The sequence below is a fragment of the Melozone crissalis genome, unplaced genomic scaffold (genome assembly GCF_028551555.1).
Source record: "Melozone crissalis strain CALT ecotype California unplaced genomic scaffold, PUWL_Pcris_2 ptg000056l_1, whole genome shotgun sequence".
NCBI classification, from domain to species: domain Eukaryota; kingdom Metazoa; phylum Chordata; class Aves; order Passeriformes; family Passerellidae; genus Melozone; species Melozone crissalis.
This window is the reverse complement of record NW_026535834.1, coordinates 6,378,494-6,403,322: the sequence shown is the minus strand read 5'-3', so window position 1 is coordinate 6,403,322 and position 24,829 is coordinate 6,378,494. Positions and strand designations below refer to the sequence as shown.

Here is a 24,829-nt window from a genome sequence, read left to right as displayed (position 1 = left end):
TTATTTTCACTGTTAGTTTGGCATTAATTTGGTGTCCATTAATATTGGATTGTGCATCACATCAGTAATGAGTAGTAAATATTTCTTCTGTGTAATTTGTTTTATTGCTCTTTGTAATTTTTGTGACATTCTGAAGATGTTCCAGCATATTCCAGTTTAAATTAAAGTGAGACTTTTGATTTACTGAAGTCTGCACCAGGACAGGCATGGACTTAAAATAATCTTATTGAGACATAATCTGTGTGGAAGCCTGTGACGAACTACAGTGGGGTTTTGGGTTTTTTTTAATCCTCTTGTGATAGCAGTCACAAGTATGAAATTTTCTTCCTGTTTACTTAACTAGTGCAGCAATGCTTTGCATTTTTGTGCAGAATTTATAGATCTGGCATGGGGTTTTTTCCTAGCTATTTCTTTTTCCTAGATATTTTTTTTCTTAGAGACTGCAAGTGCAAGTAGTGATAGGACAAGGGGGAATGGCTCCAAACTGAAGGAATGTAGGTTTAGATTAGATGCCAGGAAGAAATTCTTGTGAGGGTGGTCAGGCTCTGGCACAGGGTGCCCAGAGAAGCTGTGGCTGCCCCTGGATCCCTGGCAGTGCCCCAGGCCAGGTTAGACAGGTCTTGGAGCAACCTGGGACAGTGGAAGGTGTCCCTGCCATGGCAGGGGGTTGGAACTGGATGATCTTTAAAATCCCTTCCAACCCAAACCACTCTGTGATTCTATGATATAATTTCCTGTAAAGAAAATTGTCAACATATTTAAATAACTTTATTTATTTTTAGTGTTCCCTGAAGCATATTCAAGCAGTTTTCCAAGTCAAGGGGCTCATACACAAAAATCTCCTCTAAAGACACCAGTTCCTCGAAGATATGCTCCAGAACCTGTACCCAAAAATGGGAAAATCTCAGAGAAAGAAAACCCTGTAGTAGAAAAAGAAAACATTCCCAAACCTCCAAGAGAAGGTATTGTCCTCCACTGGCCTAACCTGGTGGTTACTTTGTGTATTCCTCACCTTTTCTGACCTTTTCTGTTGAGTTGCTGGCACTTAAATGCATATATTGAGAATCTTTGGAATCTACATTTTGGAAGGGTTAGTTTTGTGTATAAGTCACTCATAAGTAACTAAAGACTTAAAGACAGTGCTGATTTAATCAGTCCTATTTAAGCAGGACTGCTCACTGAAATATTTTTCCAAAGTCAAGTATCAGGAAGATTAGACAGAATAATGTAAAACTTGAGAGCTGCTCAATAACTTTATCATTATTATTGGTTAAATTGAATTTTTATTTTAGTTTTTCATGGGTCCACAAGGTCTCTGGGTTATTGTATTGAAAGCAGCAGATGTAAAGCAAATGGAAAGTAATTTTCTTTTGCTGCTTTTGATCAGGTTCTGTCTCTGTTACAAAGCTGTCAGGTGTTGCTATTGTTCAGTGGGTCCAGGAATAAATGAAACAAGACAAAAGAAGAAGCATGCTGTCTATAATGTCACAGATTTGTTCTCAATGACTCATTGCCATCCCAGTTCCATCTAACTTTGCTAATTTAAAGCAATCTCAGAAAGGCAGATTAGTGTGAGTGGTTTTAAGTGACTTGCCTTATCTGAAATAGATCTATATATTTAAATCTAAAAATATTTTACTCTCCTTGGTGAGTATAGTGAAAAACCTGGAAAGGAAAAGAAAATATTAAATATATTGAACTAACTTAACTTTCTTTTTTTTTCTGCTTCATTTCACTTCATTGTAGGTGAAGGGAAAGCTCTGGAACATGTTTTGAATTCTCAAGAAACACCACTAAAGCAAACTGAATTTCCCAAGAAGGCAGTATCAAACAGCAATGAAAGCTACAAGAATGCTGAGAAAGACAGGTGGATAAACGCAACAATCCAAAGCTGAGGGGGAGTTTCTGTTTCAGTGAAATTGAGAGAGGTGCATTAGACACTGATGCTGTCACAGTCCCTGTGTGCTCCTGCAGGCTGGCACAGCTGTGCTGGAATATTTCTGGTTTTGCATCACTTTTGGCAGGACCTGAGGGAACGGCTGGAGCTGTGCCAGGGTGGGTTTGGGTTGGATTTCAGGAAAGGTTCTTCCCCCAGAGGGTGCTGGCACTGCCCAGGCTGCCCAGGGAATGGGCACAGCCCCAGGCTTGGCAGAGTTCAGAGTTTGGACAATGCCCCCAGGACAGGGTGGCATTGTTGGGGTGTCTGTGCAGGGCCTGGAGTTGGACTCTGATCCTCGTGGGTCCCTTCCAGCTGTAATATTCCAGAATTCTGTGTTCCTGTTGAACTGCAGGCAGATGAGGGCTGTTGCTCATCTGCTCACAACTCCTTCCTCAGAGGTCAGCAGGTTGCTCTTGGAGTGTTTTGCAGGAGCAGCATCCACCTAACAATTCCCAAGCTTTAAAATGGGTGAAAAAATCTTCTTAGCCATGCAGTCCGAAGCATATTTTCCTCAGGCAATAATGTAAAGTTATAATTTCACTAATACAGTGAGAAGCTTCTCATATGTGCTGTCTAATTAAGAACAGTGTGCACAAAAATGTTAAATGCTTCAAATGGAAAGATATCCAAAATTTAAGTGTTGCTCTATTAGATGTAATTTCACTATTGAAAATAAAAGGATTGTGCTGAAGGTGTTAAGGGGTAAACAGAAAAAACCCAATACCCTCTGTGTAACTTCAGATGCCAAATCAAGTTCCAGTTTATCTGAAAGTTTTGTACTTGCACTGTAAATTCCTGCTTAGTTTCATAGTTGAATCTTTTCTTGGGCCTCCTCAGGAGTGATGAGAAGTGTAACCAGGAGTGTTTCTCCCCTCAGATACAAAGCTTTGCCTGCAATCTTATTTCCCACTTTGGAAAGGTACAATTCAATTGAGAAAACCGTGCAAAAAGCAGATGATCTACTTCAAGATCTTGGCAAGTTGAGAAGAGAAATGCACAACATTCTGCAGGTAAAGTCAATCTAATCACAGTGAGCAGGGGTTTGAAAAAGGGGAGTAAAAAATGTGGAGAAAACCATGGAGGTCTGATATCAGTGAAAATGTTGCTCTTGCTTCTACACCTGTAAAAAGAGCCACATCTGTTTACAATTAATTGAAATATTGGAGTCTCTGTGTGGGGAAGAGCTTTGAGCCTGAATAATGCTCTGGGTGTGCAATGGACTCTGACTGCCATTGTCCCAGACATAAAATAGGTGAGAGAGAGAGGGAGGGACAGAAAGAGAAAAAAAGAAATTTGTTTATTTGTTTATTTAGAGGTTTTGGACGTTTTCAGTGCCTGTTCTCTGCAGAGCTGATATAATTTTCCCATTTGGGAAAGAACAATGTTCCATTTATCTCCAGTTAGCTTCAGGGCTGATTTAAGCATTTCCTTTCTCATTTTGCCACTTTTTTTTTTTTATTGAGTGTTTTTTCCAAGGCATTGCCTGGCATAGAATCCTTGTGCTGTTTCTTGTGTTAATGATTTTGTGCTTTTGGGGGTGCAAGATCTGCTTCTGTGCTGGCAACATGGAGCTTTTCACAACTGAGGCTTTTATCTCTTAACCTGGTGCCTTTCCTGGCTCCACCTGTAATTTTGTGATCCTTTCTGTCCTTTTCAATATACACAGTGAGAAAGGAGGAAAAAAAAGTGAAAATTCACCTCTGTGAATTGGCTTGAAATGTAATAGCTTTGATTTTGCTGGTTCATTTCTGTGGTTGGAAGTTTCAACTTGCATATTTCCCTTATAAATCTTTTGTATTACCTGCTGGTTTTTGTTGCTATAACTGTAGAAAAGGCAGCTTAATTTGTTATACAGTAGAGCTGATGTATTTTTTATAGATTTTGTAACACTTTGTGGGTTTTACATTTAACTATTCTTACTAGGAATGGGAAAAGGTGTCACTGAGGTTGCAAATATTTTCTTACCACTGTTGCTAAAAACTTAAACAAGTAACATACTTTAATACAGGTAACAGAACAAGATGAGATGGGATAAGGGATGGGAGAAAGACACAGTCACAGAAACTATTTGCAATCTTTCTTATGAAAAAGATCAATAGAAAGAGATGTGATGACTTAGCAGATGGAGAGTTGGGTCAGTTAAACACAGCTGCTGACTCTTCATGGCTGAGAGGTTTGTAGAGTGATAAAATGTTACATTTTTGGGTAAATGAGAACCCAGCTCTGTCATAAAGCAAAGGTGTGAGTTAGCTGAGGACAGAAGGTGGTGCTCTAACCCAAGGAATTCATTGTGGCCAGAGAAAAAACTAATCCAGTATCTCCTGTGGATTTTACCTTCAAGTTTCAACAGCTCTTCTTCTGTCTTTTTAGGAAGCAAGTTCATGGAAAACTGACATGACTGATCTTATTAAAGTACGAAATTGAAATTTTTACGTGTGCTTCTTCTGTGGGTTTTGGCTTTTCTATGAAATGCTCTAATGCTGAAGCAGTTTTGAGTGTGTTTGCAATGAAACATCACAGCCTGCCTGTGGCACACCTGGATGTTTGTGAAAGGATTGCTCTTGCACAGATCACATTCCTCCTGTCTGGCTCAGTGTTAGCAAATCCCTTGAGGGGATAATGTCAGGAGGAAGCTGCTGTGTCACCCTGGCACTGTGGGGGCTGCTGCTACCAGCATTTTTTACAGATTTAACAGATCCAGTCGCCCTTTCATGATCTGAGTCTCACTGCATCATTTTACAATTTACCATGTATCTGTATTTCTTACCTGTCTTACTGAGTTAGTATTTGTCCAAACGTTTCATTTAAAAATGAAAGCCTATACAAAACTAATAAATAATTTGGTATATTGTCTTTTAATCACCAGGCCAAAACCAAGGTTATGGGATCAGAGTGCAGATTCCTGTTTTGTTATGGCATTGTGGCAGTATTGAACATAAACTTTTGTTTAATTCTGATTTGACAAAAAGTAGCCTTAAAGCCAAAACTGAATTGTGATCTGTGAGATTTTTCTGTGCATTCAGTTGATGTTTTCACAGTCTGGGCATTTTGGTTTTGGTTTGAGGTGTTTTTTTAATGTACATTTATCACTTTGAAATATTTTTACTGTTTGATGAAGTTTTCATGGGCCCCTGGGTTTTTCCTCAGGAGTGTGAGAATGAATGTGAGAACCTGTTTCCTGTGTTTGTGTCCCTTTCTTTTGTACTTAGCAGCTAATTTATGCTCGATTTTTATCTCTGGAAAAGGGTTCTGCAAAGTGAGAGTCTTCATTGTTCCTTCTGAAAAGTGAAAATGAGTGAAAGAGGATCAAGGGGCTGCTGTGGGATTTATCTTGTTAAAACTTACAACTATTGCTCCGTGTTTCTTGGGGATAGATTGATGCCAAACAAGTGCATATATTTAGAGGACTTGGGCTTTTATTAGGCTCTTAATTATATTTAATTGCTGTTACATGGAGAGATTTGCTTGTGATACTTCATGTATCTAATTGCCATCTTTTCACATGCTTATTAGCCTCATTAGCATTGCCTCTCATACTTCCCATCCTTTTCCATTTGAGATCTTTTGGATGTCTTTCACTTCTCTAAATATATTTGCAACATAATGAAGGTCCATGAGTAATTGAAGTTGCTGATAGTGCACATGGGCAGCATTTCATATGATGCCATTGATGTGATAACAGATTAATAGGAAATTACAATCTTTAATTAAAAACTAGTGGTTCTGTTTCAATTTTAGACAAAAATTTTTCCTGTTGCACTTGATCCTCCTGAACATCATCCAGTCAGCAAACCATCCATCCTTCAAAATGTCCAAGTGCCAAAGTCTATCCTGACAGATGCTGAAAGGATTTTGAGAGGAGTGCAGAACAGTAAAAAAGTCCTTGAGGAGAATCTGGAAGCTGTTACTCATGCACAAGATGGAGATGCCATGTATGCTTTCAGTGACTCCTTGACTACAGACAGGTCAGACCCTGCAATTCAGTGTTTTGGGAGATGGATGTTTGCAAATGTGGGCATTGAAGAAGTGGTATTCTTCCCTGAAAAAAGCATTTATTGGCCCTTGCTAGCAATCACTGTATGATTCTTGAAATTCAGATGTTTTTCAGCCCTTATGATGTGAACTGATTTTTGTCAGGTACCTAAATCTGATTTCTGAGGATTTATCAGCTGGACAAACTGCTCTGCTGCCAGGGCATTTAACTGTTTCCATACCAACCTGCATGAAAAAGAAAATTGAAGCCTAATTTAATTCTTCAAAGCAGAAGAGACTTCTCAAGCCTGTAAATTTACAGAATTTATCACCTCACACAACAGATCTTTGGCTTTTGAACTTTTGCTTTGTTAGTTGTGTTAAATAATTCTTGCTTGGAGTATCATACATAATGGAAATTTTCTATTGAAATCATAGTGGAAATTTTCTATTAAAATACAATCTAAACCTGCATTTTCCTGAGGAAGGTAAATATTCTCTATGTATAAGGGGTTTTTTTGAGGCATGTTACCTGCCCTCATTATCTTTTAGAGGATGTAGTAATTTGTCACCTGCTTTTTTGTTAAGTTGGAATATTTTTGTTTTCTTGTTTTTTCAGTTGTGATCAAAGTAGAAAGTGACTCATGCTTGCGTCTTATTCCTAAAATATTTGTAATAATGTCAGTATTTACCAGCAGGGACTGGGGTTTGCAGGTGGCACCGTGCAAGAAGAGATTTGGGGTTGGGATTGGTGCCTTTTGGGGAGTGTAGAGATGCAGAACCTCACTGTCTGTGCTCTCAACTTCTGTTTTTAGACCATTTAAAAGTCACCACTTTCCCAGGAACAAATATGTGCAATTTGAGAAGCTCTAACCCAAATTGTTCCTTTCTTTTGTTTCAGAGATATCCTGGAAGAGATTCGTATCCGAAGGACTGTGGATGAGTGGATCAAGGCAATCAGTGAGGAAATCCAGGTAGGGCTGGGAAAATGAGCTCAGATTTTTATGAGTCCAGATTTTGTGTTTTTCCACCTTGCCTTGTTCTTTCATGCCCACAGTAAAGTGATTTACTCACCTCTTGAAAATATGAGCAAGCTGCCTATTATTACTAGCATGCAAAATATATAGTAAAATAAATATAACAAATAAATAACAATAATAAAAATAAATACATAAATAATAAAATATTTTCCTCTGTTTTAAAACTGTAGTTGTGTATTGAAAATCTCTGGTCTCACCTGCTGGCTAACATGAAAAACAGGCCCTTTCTCAGAGTTTTAAAGTTATCCACACATTCTGCTGATAGCCTTGAAGACAAAAATCTCCATTTATTACATTTGTGTTTTCTATTTAGGCTGAAATGGCAAAAAGTGATTCAGAACAAGAGAAACGTGAACAAAAAGCCCCAGGGAACAAGAAAGCCCAAAACCTCAGGGCTGTGAAGACCAAGAAGGAAACTAAAGAGAAAACTGAAAACATCCAAGGAGGCTTGACAAAAAAGCTTCCACCTCCAGCTCAGCCATTGCAGAAGCAAGTGGAAGATAACACAAAGAAACAGAAGTTTAAAACTTACTTTTCTGAAAATGTGCAAAGCAAAGGAAAAAAGGCAGATGTGAGTTGCCAAGTAGTTGGTTTCTTTTCTAGGAAAAAACTGTTCAGCATTGACGTGAAAAATGGCGTGTGCAGGTTACTAATTCACAATGAAAGTGATAGCTCTATCCTGCTCCAATTTACATTAATGTAGAGTTGTAAACTAATTTTTTTTTCCCTTTTGGTGTCCATCAGGGAGCTGTAGGTGGAACTGCAGTGGTGCAAAATGAAGATTTTCTGTCTCATGTTTATGGCAAACCCATTTACCACGGGCGCCGGAGCACCCTCAAGAAAGGGCCCTACCTGAAATTCAACTCTCCCTCTCCCAAATCTAAACTTGCCAGACCCAAGCTGATAGAGACTGTGAGAGGTAAGTGATTCTTTGATGGGAACAAGGTGTTCCTTCCCTGTTTTTCTACCAGGAGTTCCTTGTGGAAATGAATCTGTTAATTTTAATGCAATATAAAGCTTATGCAGTGGCTTTTCAGAGAGGTGGTCACTGCCTCAAGGTTGGTCAGGGCTTAAGAGGCATTTGGAAAATGCTTTTAATTTAATTTTTGGTCAGCCCTGAAGTGGTCAGGCAGTTGGACTAGATGGTTGTTGTAGGTCTTGTCCATTTAAAATAGTTTCTGTTTAAGATCCTCTTTTCAAAACTAAAAAATATCAGAAGTTTTTCAACTTTGCTTAATGTGTCTCTCACTTATTTTAGATTGTCAAATAAATACTTATTTCTAAATATGATAAATATATTAGTATGTATTTATTGTTGTCCTAGATTTAATGAGCTGAATTGCTAAAATTAGTCACAAGTTAGTGTGTTGAAAAACTTAATTTGATATGAATGAACTTAATTTTTGATAAATGTCACTGGGAGATGTATTTTTTGTGTCATGTTTATCCAGTGATTTTTCATTTAAATATTTAATTTAATATTTAATTCGTTCAGAAAGGTATTGAGACTTGAAAACTGAAGAAAATCTGATATTTAATTTCCTGTTTCTAATGCATCAATTGAAATATGAAAATTAAATATATGGGGGTGAAGATTAAAATAGTAAAAGTTGTAATCAGAATCATTGGTTAAGTTCACTAAGTGCAAGTAACTCCTTTTTCTTCATTCAGTTAGAGTTATAAGCAGAGTAGAAATCCTTTCTGTGATAGCTTCTTAAGGTTATTTAATTGACAAAGGTTTTTAGTTGATTAATAATGAATTCTATTCATTAGTTTAGTTGGCAAAGTGTTAGGATAAGAGGATCCTAATTTTCTAACCTATTAAAAATGTGTAAGAATAATTACAAAAGGAGATTATGTGATATCTGACATAGGTCAGTGTGGATAAACTTCATCTAGAGTTAGTAATGTTTTAATTGGATCTGTTTTATTTCTTAATTACTTTTTCAAAACTTACCTGAGTCTTAATGCAAAAACCAAGAATAATCTTTAACTGGTATTAAAAAAAAAGCGGTGTGGATAATTTTACTGGGGAGAAAAGACATTGAAAAGGATGAAGATGAAGGGAAAGTGTGGAGATGGGAGAGAAGCTTAAAAGGAAGAGGGGGTTAAGGTGGTGGTGGGCACAAAGGAGTTAATGTACACCCATGGAAAAATATTAACTGGCTCCCTCCATGCTTCTTGCACTTAGGCTGTTGCTACCCATACAGAGAAAATACACTTGATGCAGTCTTAAATGCCATGTTTAAAAATGCTGCCTGGGTTTTTATTACAGCTGTCAAAACATTACATTCTGTGTGAAATATGAGAGATTAGCATCAGAAGGCAGCCAGTGACTGGATGAAATCATGGTTTTAGGCCATTGCAGTGGATGGTGTAAAACATATCTGTGGTTCTAAAGACAGGCAGTGCTGGGGTTTGAGGCTGGAGGTTTTATTATTATTATTACTACTATTATTACTATTATTATAATATTTTAATTTTTTAAAAATTTATTTTAATACTATTGAGTAACCTGGTCTAGTGGAAGTTGTCCTTGCCCATGGCAGGGGGTTGGAGCTGCTTAATCCTGAAGGTTCCTTCCAACCCAAACCCTTCTGTGATTCTGTGGTTATGATGTACATCCACAGTGGCAAGTCCTCAAATTGTACAAGAATCTCTTTTTTGATCTGATCTGGTCTTTATGGCACTTTCCTTACCTGTGCTCTGGAGTTGTGATCTGTGAAGAGAAAATGTTATTGGTAGAAAATATTCACAATTCTCTTTCACTCTCCTGGAAAATGTGGGTTATAGTCCTGGCAAAAACCTAGAAAACTTTTCAAAGCTCACAATTTTTTAAAAGGTGAGACCTTGTTACATGAAAACTGCCAGCCTTGTGACTTAGGTATTTTGTTTGCCTTCTCTTGAATGTTTTTTCTTTGGTGAAAAATATTGTATCCTCTGTTATACTCACTTGAAGCATGATATAACACTGGTTTTGACTATTGGCTCTGCTGTACACCCATAATTTAATTTATTCTGTATAGATCTTTTTGAGTGAAATGTGTGCTAGTAAGCACTTAGGGCAGTAATAACAGTGACACAGTGACCACTAAGATTTGGATTGAGAACAGACACTTCTTTAAAAATATTTAATCAGCAGTTCTGCTTTTGCTGAGCCCTAATTGAATTTTCTTCTCTATTTATTGAGCTCTTGTCTTTTACAGAAGGTCATAACCTTTCCAGGAAGGCCAATTTCATCATTCCAGAAAAAAATATCTTGTAAAGTGGCAGAAAAGAGTGTCCCCCTCCCCAATCTAATTATAACAAATAGATCATTTGATCATTTGAAACCACCAGTTGGAATTCAGTGGTGTCAGTGAAATGAAAGGTTCTGAGCACTTGGAATGAGCTGCTCCTGTGCTTCAGCTTTTTTCTGTTGGGTGCAAATAGAAATGAAAGGGAAAGCTGGATCAATGCTGCCTTCAGTCTTGCAGAACTCCTGTGTGTGACAAACAGCTTCAAAGCTCTTTGCTGGAAAACACAGAGTGAACTCTGGATAGCCTTTTGCCAGAGTGCTTCCCTTCCAAGCCATGAAGTCATGCTGCAGAGAAAAACCTGGGTTTGCAACAGCAAAGCCACCATAAAATTTGTTTCTCTATTTAATATCACGCTGGAGTTATGGGAAGTTATGGTTTTGTCTCTATCCTGACAGTAAATAAAATAAGACACCTCCTGGTGTTCTTATCTGAGGGAAAAATGGAATTTTTTGCATGTTGCGTAAAGGAGCAGCACTCCAATGAGTGTGTCCTATTCCAAACTTTCTGATTTTAGCTGAGACTGAGGTTTGTTTGATACTGGCATTAATTACCTTTGCCTCTTGGTAAGACAATTGATCAATGTGCTTCATTTTTGTCCTTTCCATGCCAATAAAATGCAAAAATAATCCCTGGTGTTTCATGTGGGTCTCACAAAGACAAAACACTTCAATCGTTTTGGGGGCTGCTCTTCTGGAAGAAGCTGTGATGGCAAAGCAAAGTATAAATAATAAAATCAGGAACAGTTCTGTGCTCCTCTATGGGAGGAGTGTAAATAAAATGCACCAAGGTTGAATGAGCACTTCAAAGCACCAGGTTCTTAAAAAAAACAAACAAAGAAGAGGTCACAGAAAAAAACAAACAAAGAAGGAAATAAACAAATCTCTTTGACATTAGGCATGGTGAGTTCTTCCCTTCACAGACCTGCACCCACAGATTCCCTTCCTGGCCTTGATGTACCAGGTGACAAAGGCTTCAAAAGGTTGGAAATCTTTGGCCTTGGGTGTGATTGGCTGAAAAATCCAGACTCATTAAATGACTCTATTTCGTTAGAGCAGTCCACTGAGCTTGTTTTAAATTAGTGTTAGAATAAGGATGTTTATTTAAGACTGAAATGGCCATCTGGAGAGTCTCTTTTCAGTCATTTTATAACTCTCAACCATTTTCTTTGCAAATAAACTATGGTGACTAATGCTTAGTTTCTTATGGGAAGTTAGGAAAAAAATTCAACTAGCACTTTTATGAGTAAGAGATCATTTCTAAAAAAAAGCTGGAATTATTTTCTTGCATAATATGAACTGATAAATACATGTAAAACACTGTTTTTTTAAAGCTAAGTTTAATTAAATGTCTGGTTTCTGCCTAGTGCAAATAAACTTTGCAGGGAAAAATGAGAAGTTGCAAGCAATTAAAATGAGGTGCTGTGTGTATACAGTACTTAATCATTCTCACTGAGAAAACCTTGTTTTTACAGGTTGGCAGCATTACAGATACTCTGCCAATTCCTGCTTTTACTCAAAAGTTCAAGGCCAAGGGGGACTGTTAGATCCTGTAGTATGACCTCTTCTAAATCACAAGCCTCTGAACTGGATCTGTTTATGTTACAGAGCCCAGCCATTTGTCTGACTGCAGAACAGTTTTTTTGGCTAACCTGGGCTTTGCAGAAAGGCACAAGCTCATTATTTAAAACCAGCAGAAATTCTGCTTCTTCCCATAGCAAAATACCTTGTGCTTCAAAAGCAAATGGGACATTTCAGATTTATTATCTGATTTGTAGTGAGGTTTTGGCTTCAGTTTCCAGCTACTTCACTTTCCAGGTGACTTTTCCTTAAAAAGTGAACAGTGCCTGTTAATGTCTAATCTATTTTAATATTTGCAGAGATACAGAATGAGTGCTGAATGCAGTGTTATCATCTGTGGATGTTATCATCTATGGAACCTTCTCCTGCTCCATCTCAGCCACTCTGCTGACACATCTGGGGGTCACATTTATCCTCTTGACCAGAGCATTGTGTTGTGATTTCTCATTCCATTGCTTACCCACCATGACCACAAACCCTTTTCTAGAGATGCTTCTCTCTGACTTGTGCTTTCTCGCTCAGGAGTTATGACTTCTTCTTGTTTCAACCATAATTTGTACAAAAATATCACTTTATGAGTGAACTGCCATATCTGTATCTGACAAATTCACATTATCAATCTTTATTTTTCCTATATTTTACAATCATTGACTTTCATTCTTCAGTTAATTAGGAGGCTCTTAAATGTGAACAGAGTTAAAAAGTGCTTGTTGCCATGTGTTAACTGGCTGCAGGTTCAGGGAGGTGGTTATTAGAAACAACAGAGGAGTAAAATGACATTTTTTTGGCTGTAATAAAGGCATGGAGATGGTTATCAGCATGTTTCTTTCCAAATTCATTATCCTAACACCTACAAAATAACAGTAGAAGCACTTCTGCCTGATTGACAATTGTTGACACCTTTTGGGGGGGAATTTTCAGGCAGTTTTATCCATTTATATTAAAGTTAATAATTTCCTTAATTATATCCATTTTCGCTGTAAGTTAAGACCTTACATGACTGCATGGTGAGAAATGCACATTGCAATAAATGCTTTTTGCTTAAGACATTTTTACATATAAATGACTTCTGGCTGGATATTTACAGCACACTTGAAAAGTTGGGACAAAAAAATCAGCATTTCCATGTTGACAGAAGTCAAGACTTTTGGGTTTTAGCTATGGCTTGATTTTGCAGTAGCACTGAGTTGTTAAAGCAGGAATTTACAGATTATACCTGTTCCTCTGAGTACCTGTCAGTTTTGTGGCTGCATTTCAAACCTAAATTCTGGATTTCTTCTTAGCTGCTAAATCACACATTCAGCTCCAAATTTCAAACTTAAATCATGGATTTCTTCTTAGCTGCTAAATCACACATTTCATTCCAACTTACTACTGTTCTTTGGTCCTTTTCATGTTTCTGTGCCCTTATCTGCTAGAAACAACTTAAAAATTGCAATTTTAACTCCTTCATTGCTGCCAATACCAAGACATCCATCTGTCTGTCTATCTATCTATCTATCATCCATCCATCTATCCATCTATCCATCTATCCATCTGTCCATCTATCTATCCATCCATCCATCCATCCATCCATCTATCCATCCATCCATCCATCCATCCATCCATCCATCCATCTATCCATCCATCTATCCATCCATCTATCTATCTATCTATCTATCCATCTATCCATCTATCTATCTATCTATCTATCTATCTATCTATCTATCATCCACCTGTAGCACTTTCAGGTTCTGCCCTTTGGGACTCCCTCCCTCATTCCCTCCATCCCACAGCAGAAATTTGCAGTGGGTTCAGTAGGAAGGCTTGGCTCAGTGAAAAAATATATTTATTCATAGAGTGTTGAATGGGATAAATAAATATATATATAAAATATATTTATTATTATATATATTTATTCAGAGTGCTGTCACTGGGTTTGTGCATGCTTTGTGACCTTTCCAGTTTGTGTGCTCTTGTTTCAGGCACAAAGGTGAGGTCAGCAAGGACCCAGACCTACTTTCACGCACAGAATGTCATCAGCAGCCCCAAGAAGAAGAATCCTGTGTGGGCCCCTGCCCAGCAGAGCCAGTTCCTCTTCAGCCCCAGCCAGGATGTCCCTGCTGCCCCTGGTCCCCTGGAAGGCCACCTCATCCCCATGGCTATTCCTCTAGGTAGGAGGAAATAACCTGGAACAGATTCTGTGCAGGGTAATCTCTGCTATTTCATGAAAATATAACTTTTATCTTCTTAAATCAGTGGTTTGAGGCTTGGCATTAGATGATCTCTAAGGTCTCTTCCAACCCAAACCATTCCATGAGATTTGTACCTGCCCTTCTCAGGAAATCTGAGGGATTCACTTGAAAATGTTCTGGTTTTCCTCATCCTTCATGCTGCATGTCTGGTGACACCTTGACAGAGCAATTACTTGTTTAGCTGTACCTGATTTGATTTATTTTGGTTTTAGGCTTCATGTTCTTGCTTTCAGTTTGGTATCCAAAGCAGGAACTGAATCACTCACCCTTGGATTCAACTTTTGCAATGACTTCAGCCCAACAATTTCAGTAGGACTGTGCCAAGCACAGTTAAATCCTTCTCATGACTTCTGGATTTTTAAACTTTCAATAGAACCTTTATATAGGGCTTGTTTTGAGAAGGATTAGTATTGTATAAGGTAATTGCTTTTTTTTAAAGGCTATTTCAGGCAAAAATTTGTGGGTTGTTATAATAAGTGTACTGTGGGTGTGATGCTCTGTAGTTTTTGAATGGCAAACACAATTCTTGTTTTCAGCAGTAGGTGTCACCAGAGTCAAGAAAAATGAATAATTTTAAAAACAGATAATGTTGAGTTGAAAATTTCTGCTGGGAAAGCTTACAATTAGCTGGTGAATTACTGTAGTTTAGTTAATGTTAATAGGGAGCTTTTTAATTGCTCTGTAATTGCACACAGAATCTAGAAACACAGAGAATATAATTTTAATTAATTTATTAATTTCCTGCCTTTGGAGATGGATAGATAAAGTTTTAATTGTTTTTCAACTGTCTTTAGGTCAAACCCAAAGCAGCAACACATCAGTGCAGCCTGCTGGAGTGATCATGGATAAACCACACCCTGTCACAGTTACAACCTCCCTTCCTCCAGTGTCACCAAAGCCTCCTGTAGAGGTAAAAAAACCAAATATAGCTGTGATAGAGATGAAATCAGAGAAAAAGGAGCCACCTCAGCTCTCTGTGCAGGTACATGTCAACAGTGATGATGATTTGTTTGTTTATTTGAATGAGTGCTGTCTATAGGCTGAACCATCAGTAACACACTTGGACATCAGTAGATGGTTTTCAGTAAGAATTAGAAAAATATGGAATGGAGAAACCAAGCAGTTCTCATGCTATAGTAATATATTTATTCATATTTTAATAATTATCTTTATTATTTGGCCAAAATAGAAAACTGTTTCTTCCCTAAGTCACCTATGCAGGGCATTTGTAAAATTTTGTCACATTTTCTTTTTTTTAAATGAGATTTTTGAGCCAGAACAAACTTTATATAAAAATAAATGTCAGTTTTCTTGGATGATTGCTTTGGCCTTTAAGATTTCTGTTTCAAGCATGATTGTCAACCCAGGATTTCACTCCTGATTAATCCACCCTTGCAGTCTTTACCTCGTGGGTTGGGGTTTGTTTTCATTTTTCACATGAGTGTGTTGTCAAGGAAGTGAATGTTTCTTCCATGTTCATTGTTTTGGATTCCAATTGTTGAAGCTGCACCCACTCCCCCACACACCTTTCAGACACAAATGATTCATGGAGCTCAGAGTTAAACACAGGTTGGGTGTTCTGTGCTTTGTTCCTTTGCTGTGTCACTTCATCCCACCCACCTGCATTTTGCTGTTATTTCACACAGTTCTTCAATATTTAAGGTGATTTTTCTTTTCCCAAAGGAATGAAGCATTGAAATCTTTGTTCTTAACAGAAATACAACACATTTTAATGCTGTAATGGGCATGCCTTGATTACAAACTATATTTTAATCTTCTAAACTAATTGCACATCCAACACACCTCTGCTCTGACTATTTTAGGTAATTAAAATTACAGATACACTCCCCTTCTGTTCCATGCAAGACAAAGTGTGAGTGGATTAGAGAGCAGGAGAAATCAGATACTGCAAGAGAAGAGGTGACTGTTTCTGGTGTTAGTTTGTGTCAGTACAGTAATTTGATTTTCAGAACCAAGTTGATATCAGATACAGGCATGAGAAAAAGAGAACAGTGAATTTTAGTTGTTCAGAAGCAGGTGGAAGAAAAACAATCTAAAAAGTTTAAAAAGTTCTGTGTTAATATATAGATTTTTATATTGATGCTTTTTTTTTCTGCCCTAGGTGTTACCAAATGTTGATATTGACAGTGTTTCAAGTACCAGGAATGTAAGTCCTGTTCCTCCAAGCTCTGAGCCTCTGCTCCCTCCTGTCACTGCTGTAATACAGGTACTGATTGTGTGGGGATTCAAACCTACTCAAAAGGAAAATATGTTAAATTGCTGCAAAGTTCTCATTGTCTTTAGTTAGAGAAATGAGACAGTTCTAGGAAAAATGGAGTAATTACTCTAAAGAATTTATAGTACAAGGTATTTGTTTAAGAAAATGAAAAATTGTAGAAAGACACTCTTCTGCCAAAATTAAATGATCACCATGGTAAAACTCTAAGAAAAACAGTGTTCCTGTGTCCTGTAAAGAATTATAATCCCTCTTGGCCCATGCCTGGCTTGTTTTCACTGGCTTGAGTGCTCTGAGGATGTTCCTCATCCCTCCCTCGGCTGCTTGGCTCTGCTGGAGTGCTCAGTGGTGTGGGCACTGAGCCCAGCAGCCTGTGGTGTTGCAGTGGCCACTCTGTTCTCTTTCCCTACAACTTTTCAGAAGTGTTTTTAATCTTGATCTGAACAGCAAGGAAGGTTTTGTGCAGCTCTGAGGGTAACTGCTGAGTGAAAAGGACAGAGTGTGTGAAGGCTTGGTGATTATTTTTGTGTGGTTATTGTACATTCCATTTCCCTGACTTCAGGAGTTAGGTCCTCCAGAGTCCTGAGATCCAGGTATTCACTGAATCAGACAGAGAGTGTGGACAAAAATAGTGATTTGTATTTAAAATTCTATCACTCTATCCCAGCAAGTGAGAGATGGAACTCCTCTCCTATGAGGAAAGGCTGAGAGAATTGGGATTGTTCAGCCTGGAGAGGAAAAGGCTTTGGGGTGACCTCACTGCAGCCTTCCAGTACCTGAAGGGACCCTACAGAAAAGAGAGAGACTATTTACAGGAGTAAGGATGAGGGGGAATGGTTTCAAACTGACAGAGAGAAGGTTTAGATTGGATATTGGGAAAAATATCTTTGATTGTGAGGCTGCTGAGGCCCTGGCACAGAAGCTGTGGCTGCTCCATCCCTGGAATTGTTCCAGGCCAGGTTGGACAGGGCTTGGAGCACCCTGGGATAGTGGAAGATGTGATTTAATTGATTCTTGTCATGAAGGTTTTCTGCTCATGCATTTGCACCCCCCAAGATGAAATACCTAACAACTGCAAATCTGTCTTTGTAAGACCCCAGAAGAAATACACAGTGAGGAGGAGGAGGAGGACACAAAGCTTCCAGGAGCTAACTTCATTGATGTCACTGATGTCACACAGGTAACCCCATTGCAAATCTGTCTTTTCCTTTTATTGTTTTTATAGTTGTTTTATATTGTTCTGTCAAAACTGGAAACACAATGTAAAGAAACTATTTTGCTTTCCTAGCAGCTTTAAAAGTTCACTTTGTGAGCAATACTGAACTGTTTACAGTGTTATAGAGGATATTAGAAATTACTGTGTGTTGGTGAGTAGAGAAGCTTTTGAAAAATAAGAGTAAAAAGCTAAAATTAGCTTTTCTTTGGATATGTTAGAATCCACTAGAAATACAAATATTTCTCTAAAACCAGCAGTGATTATAGCACTTAGAGTTTACAATTTAAAACTCTGCATGTAATGAATGTGGTGACAGCCTGAGAGAGCTGGGGTTCTTCATCCTGGAGAAGAAAAGGTTCTGGGGAGACCTTGGAGCACCTAAAGGGGCTCCAGGAGAGCTGAAGAGGGACTTGGGACCAAGACCTGGAGTGACAGGAGAAGGGGGAATGGCTTCAAAGTGATAGAGGACAGGGATAGCATTAGATCTTAAGAAGAAATTCTTGACAGTATTGTTGTTTCTGGTTTATGGTAACACAGGTTTATTTGAGATCCTCTTTCACAGTTTAATTTTTTCCTTGGTTAGCTGACCTCTTGTCTGGGGGGTTCTGAGAAACTAAAGGTTGGTGAACCAGCCTGTATTTCACTTTACTGAACAAAACTCACTGTGTGTAATCAAAACTTCCCCAAAAATTTATTCTTTTTACTTCTATATCTCCCTGATCCCAGGATTAGACTGTACATCAAATATTAACCCTAGTGCTTGCAGATAGATTTATTTTTAAAATGAGTTAATCATTTAACATTATCAGTTCATTAAAACAGCCCTAATTTGATGGTTTGTCTATCAAAAGTGTGTAAATGCTTTATTCATTTATAATTTCAAAATTACCTTATGTTACTGGAGGGGAGGAGTTAAATCTCTGTGGACATTGTTCTTCTGTTAGCACAAGAAAAAAGCTTTAAAGAAATCATTTTAGGAACCATCAAAAAATGCTGCAATGTTAAATTTTTTATTATGTGAATAATAGTTACTCATCTTTTATTTTTTCTTTTTTTTTTTTTCCCTGGATTGCTTTTATCTTTTAGTTTTGGCAATGGGATATATTTTAACCACAATACCAAAATTGTTCCAAGTGAAACATATGTTTGGCCTATGACCACACAGACAATGTTCTTAAAAATGTGCAAGGCAAACACAATGGGGGAGCATAAAATCAGTCTCTGGAGTGGCAGGGGCATTTAAGACATCAAAAGAAAGCAAAGTTATTGTTATAAAAGAGTCTTCAGATTCATGAAAGTATGTGCATAAAATGCTATACAAAAAAATAGCTTTTATTATCTTCCCCCACTCTCCTTTTATTATGAAAGCTTAATTCTGTTAGGACTGAGCAAGATAAGTATTTGTGTGAAATCTCTTCCTTTTTTGTTTGTTTCTGCTTCCTTTTTCTGTGTTTGTTTTCCCTGGCAGTGTTCCAGGCCAGGTTGGGCAGGCTTGGGGCAGCCTGGTCTGGTGGAAATGTCCCTGCCCATGGCAGGGGTTTGGGACAAAATGTCCTGGAGGTCCTTTCCCACCCAAACCATGCTGGGATTATTTCAGAGTGAGAAACTTGCTCAGCTCTCAGATTTATTGAGTCTGCTCTCAAATTCTTACCAGCAGCCACATCCTGCAGTTCCTTCAGCAAACTCCCTGGGGTTTCAGGTTAAATGCACTTTTTGCTCTCTCTGATAATGCCCTAATTGCAAGGTAGGAGATTTTTTTTCTCAGAGTTTTTGCTTCCAATTTGAATGCCACAGCAAAATATGAAACTACAGAGCTCAGGTATAAATATAAATGTATTTTCCTCAACCTTCATTTCCCATTGATGCTCTTGGGCAGGACATTGATATTTTTACACTTCACTCTTCAGACAAAAGCTCACAGGTGACACCTGCAATGCAGCCTGACCTTGCTCCTGAGAATTCCTGTAGAAATCCATCAAGAGGAAATCCATGGCTTAAGTTTCAGGAGTCTTTAATAAACTCTGCATGTACATGTTTGGTAATGGAACAAAACTAATCTATATCATCTAATAATTTCAAACTTTTTTTTTTAATTATCTGAATATAATTTAGGAAATAGAATTTTGGCTTGATACTTTATAATAAAATACAGTGATTAATATTCCAATCATATCTGAAAGTCTTTCTAATTTATGCCATATTTTGATTGGGTGTTGTGATAGATATTTTCAACAGTCCCCAGGGAAGCAAAATGCAGAATTGAGTGCAGAGTATTCAGGATTGGTCTGCAAGTTTTGATATATGTTCAAGTTCAATCTGTATAATTAAATACTGACTATTACATGATTTTTTTATTTCAGCAGAGATAATATATCACCCCCAAATGAATGTGATTTTCTGCATTATTATGGATTTGTGTGCTATAAAATATAAAATATTTTAGAAATGCAGTAGAGCTGCAAAAGTTTGTCAGAGTTACTAAATAGATGTAAGATGTATTGTATGTACTTGCTTTATTTAATCCAGATGTTTGTATTTTGCATACTTTCCGAGGTATTAAATAGGCAACATCAAAGAAAATTTATGGAGTAATGCAGGCAGAGGAAAATACATAATGAAATGCTGGACAAAGACATCTTTACATTTGCTGTCAGAGTGAATTACTGTTCTCAGCACACATATCCCAACAGCATGAGCTGCTGAGCAGCTTGCAAGGCACCCAGGGCCTTCTGACTTAACTTCTCTGCTCATTTCTATGCCTTAAAAATCTTTGTTTAGCACCCAAATACACATATTCTGCTTTTCTCCCTGCTTTGAAGATTATCACTATTTAAAGATCCAGAAAGACCCAGCAGTTCTTTGTGTAATTCCCATCAGGGACCTCTCTGACTCTGCAGTTTTAAAATGTGTTAAAGCAGGAAAAGTGTTAATGCTGAGGTGGGAAGGACACAGGAAAATGTTACTTTTTTCCTCCCCTTTCTCTGTTCTTTCTCTTTTTTCTTTACACTTTTTCACTTTTTTCTTTTTTTTTTCATAAATAATATATAGCATGGGATCTTCTTATTTTATGTGTTGAAAGTAAGTTTAATTTATATAAGGGAAAAGGAGACTTTTTTCTCCTTTCACTGTGTTGGAGATTAATCTTAGTAAATATAGATTTACAGTGAGTTTTATGCACCATCACATATTTCTCACTGGTAAATCAAGGCTCAGCTCCTCATCTCTTTCATTTGGCATGCCAAATTTTCTTTTCAGAGAGTCATGTTACTATTAGAGACATTTGTTTTTAATATTTAGAAGTGGAGGTTGCAGGTTCTCATTCATCAGGAGGCATTTCTGTGTGATGGCTCAGTGGCTGCTTTTTGGGACTTGGAAAAGGGGAAAAGGAAGGAGGCATCTCTGGGAAAATCCAAATATTTTAACTCACTAAGTCATTGCTCTAACTTTTTAGGAATATTATTTTAAAATCAAGTTGTCTGTGAGGGTTGTCTGAATTATTGCCCGGAAATACCTTCTACCTTTCAGCAGCTGGAGTTAATGGAAGTGTAAACACACATGTGACATATGTGTAAACTATTTTCTAGTTTGCAGTGCTGGCAAGTTCATTAGAGATTTAATTGACTACATGCTCATTAACTTTTGTGAATTTGACTTTTCAGTCTGGAGACTTTAAAGAACAAGTTTGATTTATTTTAAGAAAAACAACCAAAACACCAAAACCCAACCCAAACAAACAAAAAACCCCTAATCCAACAAGTTACTGTAGAATGTTTCCTAAAGTTTTTGGTTTAGAGGAGGAACATTTCTGGTGTGACATTAAAGAAACCTGACACGGGTCACAAGTAAATTTTTCAAGTGTTAGCATTGCCACTGGCTCCCTGCCCTATGCAGCACAGGCAGGAAATATGAGCCAAATCATGTTTTACTGAGCAGTTCCTATGGCTTTATACCTCTACAGATTTATGATTTGCTAAGCTTTGAGTTGTATCAATTAACTGCAACACACTGAGGAGGGAGAATGTGGTGTGTGTGCTGTCCTACATCCACAAATGTTCCTTAAAGCAAAAAACCTGACAGCTACCTCAATGACACTGCCTTCCAGAAATGTACCATAACTTAATTTACTGCTTATTTATTAGGATCAGGAAGAGGAGAAGGATGAAATTCCAGAATTCCTTGAGCCTGTTGTGGAGCTTAATGGCCAGTTTAAAGCTGCCTCACCACCACACAATAGTCCTTTGTTTCCTCCTGTGCCTTCTGCTCCTCAGCAGCCTGCTGATATTTTGGATGAACTGATTCAAGAGAGAGAAACTATAGAAAACAAGTTGGTAAATTGGTGAGTTTCATTTTAACAAAGTGGCAAAGAATATATATGGAAGAAGGAATGATTCCCTAATTAACCTTCCCCTTTTTCTCACCTCCATTCCCTTACCCATTTTCCTTTGAGCTGCCTTGCATTTTATGTCAGGAATGCTCTTTTGTGTGCTTTTAGGTGTCTTGGTGTTTGCTGATACTTAAATGGGTTTTATTCCGCCAGGGTGGAACAAGAAATAATGGCAAAAATCATCAGTGAGATGTGCCCAGCTCAGACAGAAGCAGTGCCCAGTGTTAGCAGCTCCAGAAAGAGTGAAGGCAGTGAGCCTGTGACCCCTGGCATTGGTAAGTGGGAATTATTGTTCTCAGCAGATGGATTAGCTCCATTTTTGGCTAATTTTAACAAGCTGTGGAGGTGGCTGTTGCCTCAGCCTAAAGGTGGATAATCCTGAACCTGTGAAAGTGTGAAAAGCTGCAGTGCACACCTGAATTCATGTGGAGACACAGCCAGTGTTACAAGGCCACTGAAATAAATTATGGAAAATAAAAAGAATACTTAGAATAACAGCACTGTACAAATCACCTTCTGTTATTGGCCACCTAAATCACATTTGGCTTTTTGCTGAGCCTGCAATGTTTGTTTGCCTTTCTTTTTTTAATAGATATGTCAAAAATTCCTTCTCTTATGAATGTGTGAGAATGGAGAGAAAAGCATTTCTCCTGTGATGTCACTGCCCTTTGCTGTTGCCTTCTTTTATGCTCCTGATTTGTTTCTCTGCTGTTATTTATCTGGAAGGTTAAAAAAAGTCACTTTTTGCAAAGGAATGTTTAAAATTCCATAGAGAGTGAGTGGCTGCAGTACAGTACATGGATTTTAGGAAGTGAGACCTGGCTGTGTGCTTCACATCCCTTCATTTTCAGCTGAAGTTGCAGGTGGTGGAGGATTCCAGCTCTTTGTCAATGCTGGTGTGCCTGTGGACTCAGAAATGATAAATAACTTTGTAAAGGAAGCTCTCAGTGAAACCATTGCAACCATGCTGGGTGACAGCCAGGCTCAGAGAGCAGCTCCTGATCCTCTTCCTCCCTGCACCACCTCAATGATGGTAAGTCTGTTTTATTCAGGCTTTTCTGCTGAAGTTCTGCTGGATTTGCTGCTAAATTTCATGTTGTTGAATGATAGCTCATGTTATTTTCGACTAAAAATAGTCATTCTGCTTTCTTGCAAATAAATGAGAGATGAAAAAAAAATTAATTTCCTCATCTAATAAGGAATGGAAGCTGAGAGCAATATTATTTTTGGTCTTATGGGCTTGCAGCCATTCTTTAAGATCTGTTAAAATGACTATTAATTCTTTCTGAGTTTTGACTTCAGTAGTTTTGAATAAATGCTTAATTGATGAGTAGAGCTTCCTGTAATACAGGATAATTTCCTGTGTTCCCTTTGATAATCAAATGACAGCTGGCTCTTCCTTTGATAACAACATGACTGTGCTGCAATCTGCTGTTGTGTAATGACTTTGGGATGCTTGTGGAAATTGCTGTGCTTAGAAATCCAGCTATGGAAGGCTTTGTTGAAAGTGGGATCAGTCATTCTGTTCTGCTGCAGTGCACTTAGCCTGAAACATCTCCTCCTGCCTGCTGCAAGGGTTAAATAAGTGATTTTATAGGAAAAAGTAAAGGTTTCACTGCTGAGGGCTCAACCTCAGCCCCCCGGCATCTCTTCCACTCCATCACAGATTGAGGAGGGCCTGGTGTTCCTCTCAGGTTGTTCTTCTGATGCTCAGAAACCTCTTCTGTGATCCATTCTTCATTTACTGATCTCCCTTTGGTTTCTCTATCAGCTTAAACTGAAACATCCTTCAGCTGAAGTGGTTGGGTGTTCCTTGCTATATATATTTGTGCACTTGAAGAGATGAGTTTTCTCCTCTTTGGCCTTTTTTTGATTAGCCTGAAGAAAGCAATCATCCATTTTTTGACTGTTGCTGTTGAGCAGCACTTTGATGTTTCCCAGTTTAGATTTCAAGCACAGGTAACACTAAAATGCTAATTCACATTTTTAATAATAATGTGGTCTCCAAGATGGGGTTTCCTCAATGCCCTGAGCTGTGCTAGTGATTCTCTCCTGCCTTTATTGGAATCTCAGGTAGCTAATTATGTTTTTTAAAGCCTTTCCACATTTTTTAGCATGATAGCACAAGTTAAAGGATAGCTAGCAAAGTTTTTGAATTCTTCTTTTTCCATTTGTACTCAGCTTATAGCAGAAGTTCTGGAACATGTAGTTTATGCATTCTTGTTTTCTCATTTCCCACTGTGAATTTTCCTATATAGAACTGAATTTCAGCTGCTACTGAGTTCTTTGGTGCTCAGGATGTCACACAGTTGGGTGTGAGCTGCCAAATGTTCCTGCAGGTTCCACTTCCCATGAGAAATTTTAATAAAAATCCTCCGCCTGAGGACATACCCTTCAGAAACTAGCCTGGAAGTCTTCCTGTAGCTTCACTGTCTTGTTTTCTTTATGAAATGTCAGAAAACAAGGCTGGGAAAAACCTGCAAAGGTCCAGCATATTCCTCCACAGCAGGCCAAACAAGAGCCATCATATTTGCTAATTTGTCAGATTTCTGTCCATTGCTGTCATCTTTTTAAGGAACATCTCAATTCTCTTTGTGTTTCTTTTAGTGCTTTGCTGTCTTGGTCATTGCTTTGTTTGTAATCTTCTTTTAGCTGGTTCTTCTGCCATAAAATCATCATACTGACTCAATTTTGTCCTTGTAATGAAATATTTTCTTAACATTGTCTCAAATGCTTTATTAAAATCCATATAATAATAGAATTTATAGACTGGACATTAGGAAGCATTTCTTTATCCAGAGGATGGTTAAACATGGCATAGGCTTCCTGGAGAGGTGGTTGGTACCATTAAATGTTGGTTTTTGGGGTTTTTTTTTTCCCCTGTTAAGCTTGGGATTGAAAGCACTTGAGATGATATTTTGTGTTCAGACTC

At 37.9% G+C, this 24,829-nt stretch overlaps 1 protein-coding gene across 6 annotated transcripts in view; it reads left to right on the top strand.

Annotated features, from left to right (window-relative positions):
• The window catches only part of KIAA0586 (KIAA0586 ortholog), a 70,184-nt gene that overhangs the window by 5,620 nt on the left and 39,735 nt on the right, over positions 1 to 24,829 (top strand). For 5 of the 6 annotated variants that reach the window (XM_054286675.1, XM_054286674.1, XM_054286676.1 and 2 more), the window contains exons 8-22: positions 783 to 962; positions 1,747 to 1,867; positions 2,817 to 2,949; positions 4,310 to 4,351; positions 5,678 to 5,904; positions 6,813 to 6,885; positions 7,265 to 7,522; positions 7,696 to 7,870; positions 13,792 to 13,980; positions 14,856 to 15,043; positions 16,184 to 16,288; positions 17,391 to 17,477; positions 21,653 to 21,849; positions 22,051 to 22,172; positions 22,749 to 22,930. In XM_054286675.1, coding sequence (XP_054142650.1) covers positions 783 to 962; positions 1,747 to 1,867; positions 2,817 to 2,949; positions 4,310 to 4,351; positions 5,678 to 5,904; positions 6,813 to 6,885; positions 7,265 to 7,522; positions 7,696 to 7,870; positions 13,792 to 13,980; positions 14,856 to 15,043; positions 16,184 to 16,288; positions 17,391 to 17,477; positions 21,653 to 21,849; positions 22,051 to 22,172; positions 22,749 to 22,930 — 2,279 coding nt within the window. The remainder of the gene's footprint in view (positions 1 to 782; positions 963 to 1,746; positions 1,868 to 2,816; positions 2,950 to 4,309; positions 4,352 to 5,677; positions 5,905 to 6,812; positions 6,886 to 7,264; positions 7,523 to 7,695; positions 7,871 to 13,791; positions 13,981 to 14,855; positions 15,044 to 16,183; positions 16,289 to 17,390; positions 17,478 to 21,652; positions 21,850 to 22,050; positions 22,173 to 22,748; positions 22,931 to 24,829) is intronic. The other variant, XM_054286677.1, reaches the window with a different exon arrangement.